Consider the following 17,993-nt stretch of genomic DNA (forward strand, 5'->3'; position numbering starts at 1 on the left):
CCCCCTCTCTCGCATGCTCTCCCCCTCTCTCGCATGCTCTCCCCCTCACCCCTATGCCCCCACTCGTGGGTCCCCCTCACACCCCTGCCTCTCTCGACCGCCAGCCCTGTCTCTCCCTTCATATTCTCAAATAAACATTTCTGAGATATAAACCAAAATATTGTTTTTTGAAAATGAGGGTCCATTTTTTCTGTCCATTATTGTATGAAACATTTAATTTATAAGGTTTTTGGTGACTTTTGATCAGCAAAGGAAAATTTAGCCAGGATGTGTGCATTCGTTAGAGATAATATGGATTTCGGGGAGTCAGAACTGATAAAACAACATCCTTATCAGTTAAGCCTAGAAAACAAGCTCGGGTGGAAACAGCGATTCAATACGTGCTGGCAAATCATCTGATTGAATAAAACCAAGCGCTGATAAAGGAGATAAGTAGACAGTGTAGCTCAGTTCCCTTCTAGAAAGTAAAATTAGAATGTGACTTGTCTGGAACGGCAGCTATAGGGATGATTAACAAATTACCTGTGGATGGAGTTAACTTACTCCTCAGAAATGATTTGGCTGGAGTAAAGGTCATAGCTTTACTCACAATCAAGGAAAGCCCAAATGAGATTCAAGAGGCAGAATAGTAGCAGTGGCAAATTCTCTCGGTGTTTTCCTATTGTGTGTGGTGAGCAGAACAAAAACTTAACAAAGTCCATCACCTGAGGTTAAAGTAACAAAAGAAGCAGATGTTAGAGTAGCCAAAACCTTCTTTAAAGATGGAGATCATTCAGATGGAGTATTTGATATATCTGCATTAATTGAGCTCAAAGGGCAGATCTGGACTTAAATAAGCAAGCACAATCAGCTCACCCTGAAACTGAAGGGGTTCCAGAATGCTTTTATATGAAAAGCGAAGCTTTAATGAGAGAATGGAAACCCGTTTGTCAAGAAACAGACCTGCATTGGAGAACGGATGATTGATCACCATACTATGGTACTGCCCACACATTGCAAGGAGGTATTGCAAGTAGCACATTAACTTCCTTTGGCCAGACATGAAGGTGCATGGAAAACTTGTGCTTTGATAAATTGTCAGGACTTCATAAGGTTGTGGTATGTTCAAAATGTTCCTTTCATGTTATTTTGTAGATAAAATTCAACATGCAATCAAGCCAGCAATTTTAATGCCCATACCAGGTTTTGAAGAACCACTTGGTAAAGTGTTTGTAGTTTCTGTAGGACTATTTGTCAAAGCAGAATTTAAAATCTAATGTATCCCAGAATGTTGTGGGAAGTAAGGGAGGCAATTGTGAGACCCCTTGCAGAAATATTGCAGCATCTATAACTACAGGTGAGGTACCTGAACACTGGAGGGTGGCTAATGTTGTACCTTTGTTTAAGAAAGGTTGTCAGGAGAGACTGGGGAACTGTAGATCTGTGAGTCTGACTTTGGTTGTGGGTAAATTGTTGGAGATAGGACTCATGGACATTTAGATCGGCAAAAATTGATAAGGGATAGTCAGCGTGGTTTTGCACGAGGAAAATCATGACTCACAAACGTGATTGAGTTTTATGAGGAAGTTACCAAAAAGATGGATGGTGGTGCAGTAGTCATTATTTATTTGGATTTTAGTAAAGCCTTTGACCAGATTCCACATGGTGGACTAATTAGTAAAGTTAGGTGAGATGGGATTCAGGGTGAACTTGCCAATTGGATACATAATTGGCTTTATGGCAGGAGACAGAGTGGTGGTGGGGGGGGTTGCTTTTCGGACTGGAGGCCTATGACCAGCAGTCATCCACAGGGATAGGTTCTGGGTCCTCTTTTATTTATCATTTATATAAAAGATTTGGATGAGAACATAGTAGGCATTGTTAGTAAGTTTGCGGACAGCACCAAAATTGGTGGCACAGTACACTTGAAGAAGGTTTTCTAAGACTACAGAGGGATCTTGATCAAATGGGTCAAACAGGCTGAAAATTGGCAGATGGAGATCAATCTGGATAAATGCGGGGTACTGCATTTTGGTACAACAAAGAACAGGAGGGCTTGTACAATTAATGGTAGGCCTTGGGTAGTGTTGTAGAACAGAGGAACCGAGGGGTGCAGGTACATAATTCTTTGAAGTTTGCTTCATATATAGACAGGGTGGTTGAAAAGGTGTTTGTCAAGCTTGCCTTCATTGCTCAGTCCCTTGAGTATAGGAGTTGGTAAATCACGTTGAGGTTGTACAGGACATTGGTGAGGGATGTGTTCTGGAATAGTGTGTCTAGTTCTGGTCACCCAGTTTTGAGAAGGCTTTTATCAAGCTGGAGATGGTTCAGAAGAGATTTACCAGGATGTTCCCGGGTTTGGAAGGTTTGAGTTATAAAGAAAGGCTGGATAGGCTGGGACTTTTTTCACTGGAAAGTGGGAGGTTGAGAGGCGACCTGATAGAAGTTTATAAAGTAATGAGAGGTGTAGACGGAGTTAATGGTAGTTGCTTTTTCTGTAGGATGGGGAATTTCAAGATTAGGGGACACATTTTGAAGGTGAGAGGAAAGAGATTTATAAAGACATGAAAGGCAAATGTTTTACACACAGGGTCGTTCACGTGTGGAGTGAGCTTCCTCAACAAGTGGTGGATGAGGGTACAATTGCACTGTTTAAAAGACATTTGGATAGATACGTGAATCAAAGGTTTGGAGAGATATGGGCCAGAAACAGGCAGTTGGGACTAGTTTAGTTTGGCATTATGTTTGACTTGGACTGCTTGGATCGAAGGGTCTGTTTCTGTGCTGTATGACTCCATGACTATATAAATGCAGGCCACCAGTATATCCTTAGAATCAACATGAGATAGTCCTATTTGCAGAAGCTATTCCTTTGACACAATTGCACTTAAATAGTACTGGAGAATTAATTTGTTGTTTTAATTGTTTCAAGCAATATTTGTTTTTGTTTTTTCACTTGTTATGGACTAATAATTGAAATACCATGCAATACCATTCTAGCTTTATGTTTCAAGTTTTCTATATACATCAGTTTGAATTTAAGTCAGTGAAATCACCGACATATCTGTGAACGCAGGGAGCTTTGGAGAGATGCCATCAGACTGTCTAAACTTGGATTAAAGGTATACTATGACGAATATTCACATGATTGGGTTAAAAGATTAGAATTCTTAGTGTTTGCTACCAGAGATTCCCAGATGAATCTACTGGGTTTAGTCCATTTGAATTGATCCATGAGTGTGAGATTAGGGAGAAGTTCTTGAACCAAAAAGACGATTCCTCAATGTTGAATTTTGTTTTGATCATGTGTTAGCTTTCTCTTGCAAGTTTTTTTGTTCTTCTCTTCCAGTAAGCTACATTCTGCAAAGATAGCACCATGTTCAGCTCTCTTCTTTGGCTATACTGTGTTGTTGCACTTTTGTTCTGCTCCATCTTCAACTTTTTCTCCAGATCTCTTGACTCAACACAACCGCCTTTTACTTTTGACAAACTGCCTACATTTCTGTGCTAGGGCGATCATATGGTTTTGGCCTTTATAGGGCTTAAGTCATCTAATGACAATCCACTAATTTGTGGTAACCCTTCTGACATACTTTTGTCAGAAGATTCAGCAGGAGAATGTGGGTGACTGGACCCTACTCCACTGTTAGAACTCAATGTTGGATTATGTGACAAAAAAAATTGCAGATGCTGGAAATCAATGAAAACAGAAATTGCTGGAGACACTCAGCAGGTCTGGCAGCATCTGTGGAGAGAAAGCATAGTTAACATTTCAGGTCCACTGACCCTCTTTCAGAACTGACTGTAGCTAGAACTAGATTGGTATATATGCTGAAAATTGGATTGAGGGAGGGGTGGAGGAGAAGTAAACAATGGAGATGGAGCCCAGAGAGAGAGAACAGCAGTTGGGCAGACAAAGATAAGGGTAACGGTCAACCTGGAAGACTCCATAGCTGCTAATGGGGTCCGTTAGTACTTGACAATAGGCTTTTTTTTTGTGGTAGCAGTCCATGTGATGACAAGGTCTGTAATGTTGGTGTAGGAGAAGGACATGGAAGAAGGTTGTCACGCCCCAAATTTATTGCACTCTATATGGAGTCCTAAAGGCCGCAGGGTCCCCAAGTGGAAGATGAGATGCTGTTCTTCAACTTGTGCTGAGCTTCTCTGGGGCACTGCAGCAAGCCTGAGACTGAGGTGTTGTCTAAGGAACATGATGGTGTGCTGAAGGGTCAGTTTTCCAGACACAATATAGGTGTTCTGCAAAGCGGTTGACCACTCTGAGTTTCGTCTCCCCAGTGTAGAGGAGACCACATTGGGAACAGCAAATATAGTGGAGTGCATTGAGTAAAGTGCAGGTGAAAATTGCTGTTTCACCTGGAAGGCATGTCTGGGGCCTTGGATGGCAAGGAAGGAGGAAGTAAATGAGCAGGCGTTGCACCTTTTGCGATTGCATGGGAAGGCACTGTGGAGGTATGGGGAGACGTTGGGAGTGGAGGTGGTATGTGAACCAAGTTATACCAGAGGGAATGATCCCTGTGGAAGGCTGACAAGGGAGGGGGAAGTATGTCTGGTTGTGGCATCCCGCTGGAGGTGGCAGAAATGGTGTCTTACAATCCTTTGAACGTGGATATTAGTGGGGTGCTAAGTGAGGACCAGGGGACTGATTGGTATTGTGGGGCGTAAGAGAAGGGTTGAGGACAATAGTGCTGGAAATGGGTCAGACACAGCTGAGGGCCCTGTCAATCACATTGTTGAGAATCCTTGGTTGAGGATGTAATTGGACCTTTTGGAGGTCCACCTTGTAGAAGCTGGCATCATTAGAATGAAGGTGGAGAAACTGGGAGAATGGAATGGAGTCTTTACAGAAGTAGCATGTGAGGATGTATAGTCCAGATAACTGTGGAATTACATCTATTGTTTATGGAGTGACATAGGGAGACATGTAAATTTGTGCAGGAACATATAACCATTTCCCAAACAAAAGTGAAATAATAAGCAGAAAACTTCCTACAATAGAACATTTCAAACTGGAGTTCAAAAATTGGTATTATTATCATTATAAGCTGAAAGCAAAATTCAGAGGTCTGTACAAAGTAGCTAGAAGGGTTAGTAAAGTGACTTATTGATAGTCCTGATTACAGGAAAGAAAAGCAGTGTGTCTCATGAACATGTTGCAGGGGATGAAAGTAAGAAAGAGCAAGTATGTCATTTGGTATGTGGGACAGTTTGATATTATTCTTGTTTAGAGGAAGGGCAATGGGAAAATCTGGCGATGTTACTTTGGAAGTATAAGAAAATCCATAAAGCTACAAACTCTAAGAACTGCAGATGCTGGAAATTAGAAACATTGAGAAATTGCTGGAAAAGCTGAGCATGTCTGGCAGCATCTGTGGAGAGGAATTGGAGTTATTGTTTGGGGTCCAGGGACCTTTCCTCAACTGATAGCTAGGAAAAAGTTGTTTTTTTTTATGCAAAAGACAGGGTGGGGGAGGGGTTAAGGAGTAAACGATAAGTGGAGATAGAGTCCAAAGAGAAAGAAGAACAGTTGGACAGTCAAAGGAGTGGGTAACGATCAATCTAGGAGAATGAATAGCTACTAATAGGGATTAACAATGGGTTGTGTGTAATAGCAGACTATGTGATGATAAGGTTACTGTGTTGGGTATGAGTAAGGGCATGGGAGAAAGTGCCTCAAGCCCTAAAATTGTTGAACTCAATTTTGAACCCAGAAGGCTGTAGAGTCCTCAAGTAGAAAATGAGGTGCTGTTCTTCCAGCTTGCACTGAGCTTTGCTGAAGCACTGCAGCAAGCCTGAGACAAATGTGTTGGCCAGGGAACAAGGTTGTGTGTTGAAGTGGCAGGAAATAATCCCTATTAGTAGCTATTCATTCTTCTAGGCTGATCATTATCCATCCCTTTGTCCAACCGTTGTTTTCTGTCTCTTTGGACTCTTTCTCCACCTTTCATTTATTCTTTACCCCATTCCCCCCACCCTTTCCTCTGCATATAAAACAACTTTTTCCTAGCTACCATCGGTTCTTGGGAAGAGTCACTGGACCTGAAACATTAACTCTGATTTATCTCCACAGATGCTGCCAGACCTGCTCAGCTTTTCCAGCAGTTTCTGTTTCTGTTTTTGTTTCTGCAGAGATACACCTGGATGTATAATGTCAGCTTCCGTGATGTAAACGTAAGACACTTCACTGATGAAACAATATACTTACCTGTTCAGTCCACAGAAACAAGCTCGGGTGGACATAAAGCTAACACGTGCTGGAAAATTGCTTGATGGACTAGCCAAGGCAGCTTGATTTCATTGGTGTTATTAGTTTCTGAGCCAGATGGATCAACTAGATTCTGCATAAAATAGATTTGTATTCTGTTCCTCAGTTAAAAGACACATTGACAGGTCTGACTATGCAACGTTTTTTTCTAAGAGTGATCGACTGAAGGGATGCTGAGTGCTGTTAACATTATGGGCAAAAGAGACATCTGCCTTTGTCACACTAAATAGCTTATATCAATGATGAGCCATGCCCTTTCTGTTTAAACATGCCCCATTCCAAAAAGTTACTGATCAAGTCATAGTTGAAGTACCTAACTCTGTGTCGTTTATTTAAACTATGTTGTAATATACAGTCAGAGATGGGAGGATAATCTAAAGCAATTAAAGGGTCTGTTTAAGCAATTGTAATGAGCTGACTTTGTAATAAATCTGACAAAAACTGAAAGGACATGGGCAAGGGTTGTTGAGAACAAAAGTTGAGAACTCCGATTGCATTCTGCATTCTTTACACTAAATGGAAAATCAGGAGATTTTTAAAAACGTATGGGCCCTATTGGAAATTTGTGCCTTGCTTCTGCTCAGTAGCTCTACCTTTAACAGATTTTGAAAATAGGCAAAAATGGTCTGCTCAGCAGAATGCCAAACAGTCTTTGAGAAACTGAAGGGGGCAAACCTAATAACCACTTTGGCAGCTCCTGACCTTTTCATTTCACCTTTTAAAATGGCAATTTATGTCACTGACTTGGGGGTAGATGTGGTCCTTTTGCAAGTCTAAGAAGAACAACAACTCGTGTTATCACAGTGAAGTGTGAAACTAAAACTGGTGGGTTACAAAAATGGCCCAGCTTTATGCAAAATATTACAACATACATACTGTAATTCCTACTGTTTCTACTGTTTCCCCATAGTTTACGGAAGCATTATTTGTATTTCACCCAAGGTTGTGTTATCTTTCTCATAGTGCATCTCCTGTATTCCTAACCAGCCTTTGCACATCTGTGGTTCCTGTTTGCTTTTACAATATGACTGAAAATTTAATCCTTAACTAACTGAGACTGATTCGACCCCTCCAATGCACTGTTGCCTGATTGATGCTTTGATGGAGAAGTGTAGACAACTCAGAACCACCTGTGTGTTCTGCAGGCAGTTCTGCGCAGAAACAGTCTTTTGATTGACTTTTCAGATGGTAGCAGCTGTTGTGGGCTTAGAACTTACCATAGGAACCACCAGTTGGACCAGTTGCATTTTTAACACATACCATGTTTTAGCAAGGCGGGGAGATAGATTGGAGAGGTGTCATTGGAACCAGAAGACGACAAAAGCTGCAGAAGATTTTACAGCATCAACATTCTGTCTCTCTGTTCCCTTGTTCTGAAAAATTGTCCTCTCCAACTCTTTTGAAAGAGCAGGGAGAAACTGCATTCACAGTTGCTGAAAGAAAGAATACTAAAGCTCAGAAGAAAAGAAAGATCCTAGGTCTGGCCAGACAACCAGTGAACTAAAAACTGATCATTGCTATGCAAATAACATCAAGGCATAACTGAAGGCAGGAAGGTGGAATCAACCCATCTAGTTTAGTCATTTTGGACTGGAGGTGCAGTGCCACGTTCTTCTGACTGTCAAAGTCCATCTCCCCAGACTCCCCCCTCAACGTTTGTGAGTGCCTGTAGTTTGAGAGTTTGAAAAAGCATAACATTTAGTTTATATTATTAGCAATCCTATTGTTTTACTGTTCTTGTTTAAGTTATAGCTATAAATTAGTAATTCATCTGGTCTACATTTTGCCATTAGTTAAAAACAGTTTATTACTATGAATAATTATTTTCTGTTTAATGAAATAAACTTGCTGTACATGTTCTTTTATCCTGAATCAGATAGTTGAGTAGGATTGAGGAACTTGGTGATTAGCACATTTATGGTAACGCTAAGAATGCATTAATGCGTTGCACAGTGTATAACTGAGTTAAGGAGAATTGGAACACTCTAACTTTCATCTACAATCTGTGCAGACTGAAATGATCTCCAGTCTGTAGATGGACTGCGTTAGTCCCAAGCATAGGTTAAGGTGAGAATAAATTGAACAGAATGCTTGTTCCTGATTGGAAAGTTTCTGCGAGATTGGGTGACTGGTTTGGGCTTGCCTATAGTATGCAGTAACACAATTTGCTAATGTTCATTGTTTAATTGCATAAAAAATGTAGTTATTTGGAAGAGCTGCAGGAAGAAGTGACAACTGTGTAGACATGCATCCCAGGATGTCTTGATCATTTAGAAGGAGATGAGAGAAAACTGGAAAAATGCCACATGGCATGATGGAGAGTACTCCTTATTCAACTAGACTATACGTAATGTCTCTAGATTATTTAATAAATAATCAGCCCCTCTACCTTAGACCAAAAAAATGAAAACCAAAACCTTAATCTGTTGCCAGTGTTCCCTGTTGGTCTTCCCTAAATTTTTATTTGAATTTTTTTTTGTGACTTGCTGATGAAATACTACATCTTTTAAGAAAGTAATGGAGACTTCATTTTGATTTGATGACTACATTATTAAATAATTAGCTAATTTATTGGTAGATGGCAAACTTACTGGTGATACCTTGTAACATGTTAACCTTGCTTGATCATTGAGCCAAAAGGAAGTGAATAGGAAGCAAAACACAGCTAAGACTTGTCATCTCAATATTCATAAAACCCCGTTGTAATCCCATGAAACTCATAAAGGAGCTAGTGCCTTTTTTAAAACCACTTCTGGTTCTGCTAGGTTTACAGAGGGAGGGGTCAAGGGTCAAAGTACTAATAAGAGTGTTTGGGATGTCTGCTGCCACAAAACAAAATGGAAACTTGATTGATAGCTAGAGGGCTGTAGGGAGAGAATAACAGAGAAAGCAAAGGTCATAGAACTATTTCCCCTCTTTGCATAGATAATAACCTGTATGGTATGGGGAGCAAAATGTAGATATTGTGGATCAATATGACATATGCTGTACACATTTGGAGCAGTAATAAGACACGCAAATGCAGCTTAGAGCAATATTTTGTAACTGAAACTGAGCAATTGTAGCTGAAGTGAATATCATTAGAGGCAATGCTGAAAACTGAATGTTCTTTTATATAGAACTCAATCCACCTATAATAGAAAAAGTAAGCCATGTTGGGAAGCCTCTGGTAATTTGATTGGGCCTCTCTGAATGATTTTAAGAAAATGTAATTAATTATTTAATTTATTTGTCCCTTAATTTATTTTCGTAAAACACAGTATATTTGCATCCATCACAAAGAAATGCTAACTGAAACACAGTTTGACTTTAAATCTTTTTGCCAAAAAGCTTTCTCTCTGTTATTTAAAAAAAATTAAACTTGTCTTCCCTATAAGAGCAATAGGTCTTTCTTATCCACTCTATCCAGGCCCCTCATAATTTTATACACATTAATTAAATTTCCCCTTTCCTTGTTCTCTTCCAAAGAAAATAATGCCACCCTGTCCAAGTTTTCACCAAATTCTTATTTCCTGAAAATGTCCTTGTAAGTGTCTTTTGCATCTCCTCTGATGCAATCATATCACTTCTGTAAAGTGGCCAGAATAGTGCTCAAAATCATTCATGTGGTGGGCAAATTCCCTCCCAAAATTCCTGGAAAAATTCAGTCATGCGGTGAGAATAATCACCCCTTTATGTAACATGGACAGACAGTATGGAGCTACTCCTCCAATTGCAGGCTAGTTCACCCCTTCATTTATATGAATACATTCGCAATAACTGTGCAAACACCTGTGATGGGAGAAACAGACAGTGGGGTAAATTAGAAAAAGTAAGCAAATTGAAGGGGTGTCTTCAGGTGAATGGGTCCTGAGACCTGGTGTTACCAAGGCCAGTTTGGCATTTGTGGGTGTGGTGAAGCTTCCAAAGGAAAAAGAACAATTTTAAACCTGTCAACAGTGGAATTGATTGGTTTTATTGTCATGTGTACCGAAATACTGTGAAAAGCTTTGTTTCTAAGCAGTATAGGCAGATCACTGCAAACAAAGGTATACAGATCAAATAGATTTAGAGGCATACAGATTACACTGCAGGTTACATTCTATTGAGGCTGTAGTCCATTCAACAGACTGATAATGGCTGGAAAGAAGCTGTTCCTGAACCTGCTTGTGCGTGTCTTTGGGTTTCTGTATCTTCTGCCTGATGGAAGAGGTTGTAGGAGGTCATTACCAGGGTGCAATGGGTCTTTGGTGATGTTGGCCGCCTTTCTGCGGCAGTGAGCCTGTAAATAGAGTCCATGGATGGAAGGTTGGCTTCTGCGATGTTCTGGGCCTCACACACCACCTTCTGTAGTTTCTTGCGGTCCTGGGCAGAGCAGTTGACATACCAGGCCGTTATGCACCCAGACAGTATGCTTTCAATGGTGCATCTGTAGAAGTTAACGAGGGACCTTATGGACATGCAAAATTTCCTGAGCTGCCTGAGGAAGAAAAGGCATTGTTATGCATTCTTGACTGTCGCATCTACGTGGGAAGTCTACAACAGGTTGTCAGTTAACTTCACTCCAAGGAACTTGATGCTCTCCATCCTGTCAACCTCAGTTCCATGGATGTAGATGGGTGCATGTTCTCCTGCTTTCTTTCTGAAATCGATGATCAGTTCTTTAGCTTTGCCGATTATTGAGAGCTGATTGTTTTCATTACACCACATCACCAAGCCTTCTATCTCTCTTCTGTATTTTGACTCGTCATTGTTAGAAACACGTCCCACATCCCACTGGTTTCGTCAGCAAACTTGTAGATAGGTTCATTTAGAATTTGGCAACACAGTCGTAGGTATACAGGAAGTACAGTAGAGGGCTGAGGACATATCCTTGGCAGGGGGGCTTCAGTGTTCACTGTTATTTGGGAGTGGTGCGGTTACTGATCCTCATTGATTGCGGCTTATGGGTTAGAAAGCTGAGGATCCAATTGCAGAGGGCGGAGCTAAGATCATGGTCACAGTCACGCAGATTTGAGATCAGTCTGGAGGGGATGATGGTGTTGACTACAGCTCTGCCTTCAATGAGCAGGAGTCTGACGTAGGTGTCTTTGTTGTCCAGTCTGTAAAGTTTCAGCTGGAAAACTTGAAATCATTTTGGTAATACATTTCTTTCAAATTAATATAGACCAAGCTTAAGGCTACATATGTTCAGGATCTAGTTTATGGAGAAATTGTAGTTGATGCCATTGTAATTAACACTTATTTGTAAAATTACATCTGAGATGGAGATCTGTGATGTAGCATGTTACGATCTGTTCACAGTTGCATTCAATTGCAACAAATATTTCTTTGGTTTTAAACATGTAGTTATCACACTTCAGTTAAATTTGGTAAAACAAATCAACAATGAAGGGGAGCCAATGTCATGATATTCATGAGTGAAAGGGTGTGGTGTTTATTACCCTGAAAAATAGAATGAAATGCAACAACAAACAGTTTTTCTTTTGAGAGCTTTAGAGGAATCCGACGTTTCGAATTGAGTGACCCTTACTCAGAACTCAGGACATAGGCATTGCTGACTGGGTCAGCATTTATTGCCTATCTCTAATTGCTCTTGAGTCAGTGGTGTTGAGCTGCTCTCTTGAACTATTGCGGTCCCTGTGCTGTAGGTACACCTGCATTGCCCCTAGGGAGGGAATTCCAGGATGTTGATCCAGCAACAGTGAAGGAACAGCAATATATTTTCAAGGCAGGATGATTAGTGACTTGGAGGGGAACTTGCAAATGGTGATGTTCCCATGTATCTGCTGCCTTTGACCTTCTAGGTGGAAGTGTCCATCAGTATGGAAGGCGCTTTCTAAAGATCTTTGGTGAATTTCTACTGTACATCTTGTAGATGGTACACACTGCTGCGACTGAATATTGGTGATGGAGGGAGTGGATGCTTGTGGATATAGTGCAAATGAAATGGGCTGCTTTGTCCTCAATAGTGTCAAGCTTCTTGAATGTGGTTGCTGCTGCATCTATCCAGGCAAGTGAGTAGTATTCCATTTCGCTCCTGACGTTTGCCTTGTAGATGATGGACAGGCTTTGGGGAATCGGGGTGAGTTAGTCTCTGCAGGGACAGGCGGTGGCCTAGCGGTAGTATTGTTGCACTGTACCTAGGTCTCTAGATTAAATGTTCTAGGGACCTGGGTTTGACTCCTGTCACAGCAGATGCTGGAATTTGAATTCAATGAAAATCTGGAATTAAGAATTTAATGATGACCATGACTCCAGTGTTGATTGTCAGAAAACCCATCTGATTTAACTAATGTCCATTAGGGAAAGAAACTACCATCCTTACCTGACACTAGACCCACAGCGATGCTGTCAACCCATGAATGAATTAAAAAAAAATCCTAGCCTCTGATCTGCTCTTGGAGCCACTGTATTTATATGGTGAGTCTAGTTGAGTCTCTGGTCAATGGCAAGCCCCAAGACGTTGATATTAAGGGATTCAGTGATGGTAACATGATTGAATGTCAAGGATGGTAGTTAGATCGTCTCTTATTGGAGAATGTTATTGCCTAGCATTTGTGTGAAAGTGATTTTCCACTTGTTAGCCCAAGCCTGGATGTTGTTCACATCTTGTCACGTTTGAACATGGACTCCTTCAGTATCTGAGGAGTCATGAATTGTGCTGAAAATTTTGCAATCATTGATGACCATCCCCACTTCTCACCTTACGATGTATGGAAGGTCATTGAAGAAACAGCGGAAAATGGTTGGGCCCAATGACATTGCTCTGAGGAACTCCTGCAGAGATCTTCTGGAGCTGAGACGGCTGATCTCCAACAACCACAACTGTCTTCCTTTGTGTCAGGTATGATTCCTACCAGCAGAGAGTTTGCCCTTGATTCCCAATGATTCCAGTTTGGTAGGGCTCCTTGATGCTACATTCAGTCAAGGGCCTTTACTCTCACTTCACCTCTAGCTGTTTCATCCATGTTTGAACCAAAGCTGTAATGAGGTCAGGAGCTGAGTGGCTCTGGCAGAACCCAAACTAGGCATCAATGAGCAGGTTATTGCTGATCAGCTGCTGCTTGATAGCACTGTTGATGACACTTTCCATCACTTTACTGATGGTTGCGAGTAGACTGATGGACCGGTAATTGGCCAGGTTGGGTTTCTCTTTCTTTTCGTGTACTGGACATACTTGAGCAATTTTCCACATTGTCGGGCAGATGCCAGTGTTGTAGCTGTATTGAAACATCTTTAGTACAATTGCCTGAATGTTGTCAAGGTCCATAGCCTTTGCAGTGTCTCCAACCATTTGTTGAAATCATGAGGAGTGATTTGAATTGGCTGAGGACTAACGTCTGTACCCACTGGTGACGGCCAAGATGGGTCATCCACTCGACACTTCTGGCTGAAGATTGTTGTGAATGCTTCAGCCTTATCTTTTGCATTGATGTGTTGTGTTTTTTCATCTTTGAGGATGCAGATATTTGTGGTGCCTCTTCCTCCAGTGAGTTATTTAATTGTCCACCACCATTCACACCTGGATGTGACAGGACAGCAGAGCTTAGATCTGATTCTATGGTTGTGAGATTGCTTAGCTCGGTTTATCGCTTGCTGCTTATGCTGTTTGGCACGCAAGCACTCGTATTTGTTAGCTTCATTTTTGGGTATGCCTAGTGCCAACGCTGTCATCTTGCCCTCCTTGAATTCATTATTTCTATGGATTGAATGCCGTGTATGGCTGTTTAACCAGGCCTTTTGTGCCTGTTGAAGTCTACAGCATTTTTTTAGTATAAACTACACTCAGTGATTGAGAATAATGCAATTACTTTGTAGCTGAGAATTTCTATTGTATTGTTGCTGTGAAGGCTGATTAAAGAACATTACCTCCACACTTTGAGAAGACTTAACCCCAATAAAAAGGGAACTGTACCAGGTTAGCTTATTGGGTGTCACCAATAACTCTGCATCTTTCATAATCAATTATTAGAGTGGCACAGGAGTATTGTAAAGCCTTTGTCACTGGAATGATAATGGTAACAGTATTTAAAAAATTGCTGCCTTGCATCCGTGTTACTAACTGATAATCAACCATTTGCAGTATACATTTGAGTGTCATTTTCTGTTTTAAAGTCAAACAAAAGAATTCAAATTTCAATGGTTTGGCTTAATCATTTGGTGACTTTTCAATTCAAATCATTCATTTTTTAAATGCATAAAATGGTTGTATTATGTACTAGTACTTAAATCAATAGATTTTTGCAGCTCGAAGAAGTAATCAACTAATTAAACATTTAACACTGGCAGGTTAATTAATTCTGGTTTATATTTGAGTACTTTTCTGTCACTCTTGAGCTCTGCTAAAATATTGAATGTGTGGATATCTTCACAATATCTTATTAAGTGTTTTAATAATGATTGCAGGTAGTTGAAGCTAAATTTTTACATGTTACTTTGTTTTCTTTACTGAAGATATTTTTCTCAGGTTTGGATTTGCAAATCAACACAATTTATTGCAATTTTATTCATTCATAATTGCATTTATGATAACACACTTAATGATTTCATGGTACCTTGAAGTGCTTTACAGCAATGAAGCATGTTTGAAGTGTAGTCACTATTCTAACATAGGAAACGTAGCAACCAGTTTACGCACAGCAATGTGGAGAACATAACAATGAAATTGCGACCAGGTAATCTGTTTCAGTGATCTGACCACACACACAGCACCCTTTTTCTTCTTCTTTGTACTGCCATGGGGTCTTTCACATCTACCTAAAAAGACAGAATCTTGGCTTTATCATCTCATCTGAAAGATGACATTCCTGGCAATGGAGCACTCACTTGGTAGTGAGACTGCAGTTTTAACCAAAATTATGCCCTGAGTCTGTCCCTGTAGAGTGGTATTCAATCTGTGACCTTCTGACTTGGAAGTGCGAATGCTACCAATGAGCCAAAGCTGACACCTCAGTATTGTCTCAAAGTTCAAGAACAGCTGGGTTCATGTCAAAATTGGTCTTTGTTATTGCATCCCAAAAGGAGGTCTTTTGATAACTTTTATTAGTAGTTGAATGCATCAAAAGCTGTTAAGAAACCATTAATGCCTGCCAGCAGCAAGAGGCTGAAATGTTCTGAGATAGCTTTACAGGAGCAGTGTTATGTGTAGATTATAGGCTAGGTTTATTAAAATTATATTTACTACATTTGTACTATTCCAATTTCAAACTTGAATAATTTCTAAAACTACATTTTAAATATATTTTTGTGTCATAGGCTTGGTCTGTATGAAGTCTAGCAGTTCTGTTGTGGAGTTGGTCATGTTACTCTGTTCTCAGGTAAGTCTTTGCAAATGATTTAAATTAGCTTATCATAATATAACATGCAAATACAATATATGTATTAAAGTATGTACCACTTGAGTGAACAGAAATTAAAATAAATTAAATGTTTTTAGCTTTTATCCTGTTAATTGAATGCTTCCCTTCCCCAAGTTATCCATTTGTATAATTGTATAATATGCTGCCAAAATGCCACGTTAGTAATGTGCTTTATGTCTACTATTGTTTCCAATGTACCAAATTTTAAACGTTTGTTATATGTATGAATTGTTATTTCAGGTTTTTTTGATCATAATTTTCAAAATTTTCGGAAAATATAGAACACAATTTCATCTAAATATTTGAGTTTTTAAACAATCCTATGGAAGGCAAGTTATTTACTTTTTAAAAAAAAATCTAAAGAATAGGAAAGAGCAATTGTTATTTTCTGTGGGGTTATTTGTCCTGCCTTATCACATGAAGATTGTAACAGCTTAAGCTGTCAATATATAATTTTTATGTTTTTTGTGCCCCCATAGTGATCTTTATTTGGCTTATTTTGTACTAATTTAGAAATTAATTTATATGTATTCAAAAATTTTCAGCATTAGTTAGAGACCATGAATAAAACAAAGGCTATAGAAGGAGAGAAGAAGGCTTCAGAGGTCATGGGTTCTGACCCTTTTCAAAGCTTTTGACCTTCATTTACAACCTAAAGGTTTACTTGGCTGACAAATAAGGATAATGCATCATTAATGCTCCTTTGCATCGATTCATTCATTTTAGTGGGTATGTTGCCAAATTTATTTAGGTCATGCTGACGAATAGGTCATGAATATAAATGAAAGAATCATGGAAGGTGTGAAAAATCAATGCTACATGTTGTCAATATGATGCAATAAGCAAATTTACTTGAGAAGATCACAACTAATGGATCTGGGATAAACTAGTAAGCACAGCAATGCATTCCTGAAGGTGGTTCTGCTATTGCGTAGAGATTATACAAAGTGGAAGTTTTGAGGAATACAAAAGGAATTGAAAAATTTGCCACGTAAAGTAGAAACTGCGGTAAAACAATTTGATGAAGGTTACTGCTTAAAGCTTATTCAAATCTGTTTCCGTTCATATTCAGAATTAAGTCAGTTTCAGCATCACTTCGCCTGTTTCTTAAATAACCTGCTGATTTGCAGGACTAACGCTTATCAGATTTGAGCTACAGTTATATGAATAGTTAACTGTGATCAGCGAACTTCATGATATATTGAACATTTTTGAAAGAATTCATTTAGAAAGGATGTCTAATTTGAATAATTCAAAAGTATACTTCTATCTGTGTCTGTCTGTCTGTCTGGCCATTGTCCCTATCAGTGTTTCTGCCTCTGTATTTTCCATTCAAGCACCATGGCCTCCTTCTTGCTTTAATATTCTCTTTCTGGTTCAGCCACTCCCACATGCTCAGTACTTGACCTTCCTCTCTCCAGCCTCCCCCTCTCTCTGCATGTCTAGTCCACAGTTTCACTGCCTTTTGCTCCTTTTCTTTATCACTGCCATGTCCCATCTACCGTCTTTGGCTCTGACGCTGTCTGTCTGTCTCTGTCTCTGCTCCTCTCTGCCTCTCCCATCTCCCACTCTCCCTCCCTGTTAGAGTGTTAATGTCAGTAGGCTAATAATTCAGAGCCCAAGGTGACTGTCCTAGGTGCATGGGCTTGAAACCCACCTTGGCAAATGGTGAAATTTGAATTCCGTTTTTAAAAAGTCTGGAAGAATAAAAACCTCACCAAATAACAACAGTGTAACCACTGCTGATTGCCGTAAAAACCCATCTGATTCGCTAAGTCCTCAAGGAAAGGCAATCTGCCATCCTCACATGGTCTTGTCTACATGTGACTTCTGACTCACAGGAATGTGGTTGACTTTTGGTCCCCTTCAGCAATTAGGAATGAGCAATACATGCTGGCATAGCAGTGACTCCTATATTTGAATGACAAAACCAAAATGTCTGCTATCTCACTGGTTGCACCCTGGTTGCGGCCTCTCCGTGCTTTCTTGCAGTCACACTCCCCACTTTCTTCTAGCAACCCTCCCTGTGCGCTGTATCCATCATCAACACACACACTCTTGTAGCTGCTCTCCCTGCTCTATCTTTAGTCACCTTCTCCGCACACAGTCTCTCGTGGCCATCCTCTCCCGTTTTCTCTCTCACCCTGGCATTCTGTAATATTCCTCCACTGCCCACAGTCCATGCTGTTAGCACACCATTCCTCTGCCCCACTGCACTATCTGTCAACCCCACCATGCTTTACTGTCATTGCCCAGTGCTCTCCCTGTTGTTTCTATTGTGTTTTCCCTGTTTCATCCACTATCTGTGTCATCCCCTCCTCCTCGCCATTGTGCTCCCCTTTGATCTCCCCCCCCCCCCCCCCCCCCCCCCCCCCCCCCCCCTCCCCCCC

General features: G+C 40.4%; 1 protein-coding gene across 4 annotated transcripts in view; it reads left to right on the forward strand.

Annotated features, from left to right (window-relative positions):
* LOC109934644 (lipopolysaccharide-responsive and beige-like anchor protein) overlaps window positions 1-17,993 on the forward strand; it is a 722,782-nt gene that overhangs the window by 133,221 nt on the left and 571,568 nt on the right. For all 4 annotated transcript variants that reach the window (XM_048614313.1, XM_048614252.1, XM_048614407.1 and 1 more), the window contains exon 20: window positions 15,500-15,561. In XM_048614313.1, coding sequence (XP_048470270.1) covers window positions 15,500-15,561 — 62 coding nt within the window. The remainder of the gene's footprint in view (window positions 1-15,499; window positions 15,562-17,993) is intronic.

The sequence above is a fragment of the Rhincodon typus genome, chromosome 1 (assembly GCF_021869965.1).
Source record: "Rhincodon typus isolate 14 chromosome 1, sRhiTyp1.1, whole genome shotgun sequence".
NCBI lineage: Eukaryota > Metazoa > Chordata > Chondrichthyes > Orectolobiformes > Rhincodontidae > Rhincodon > Rhincodon typus.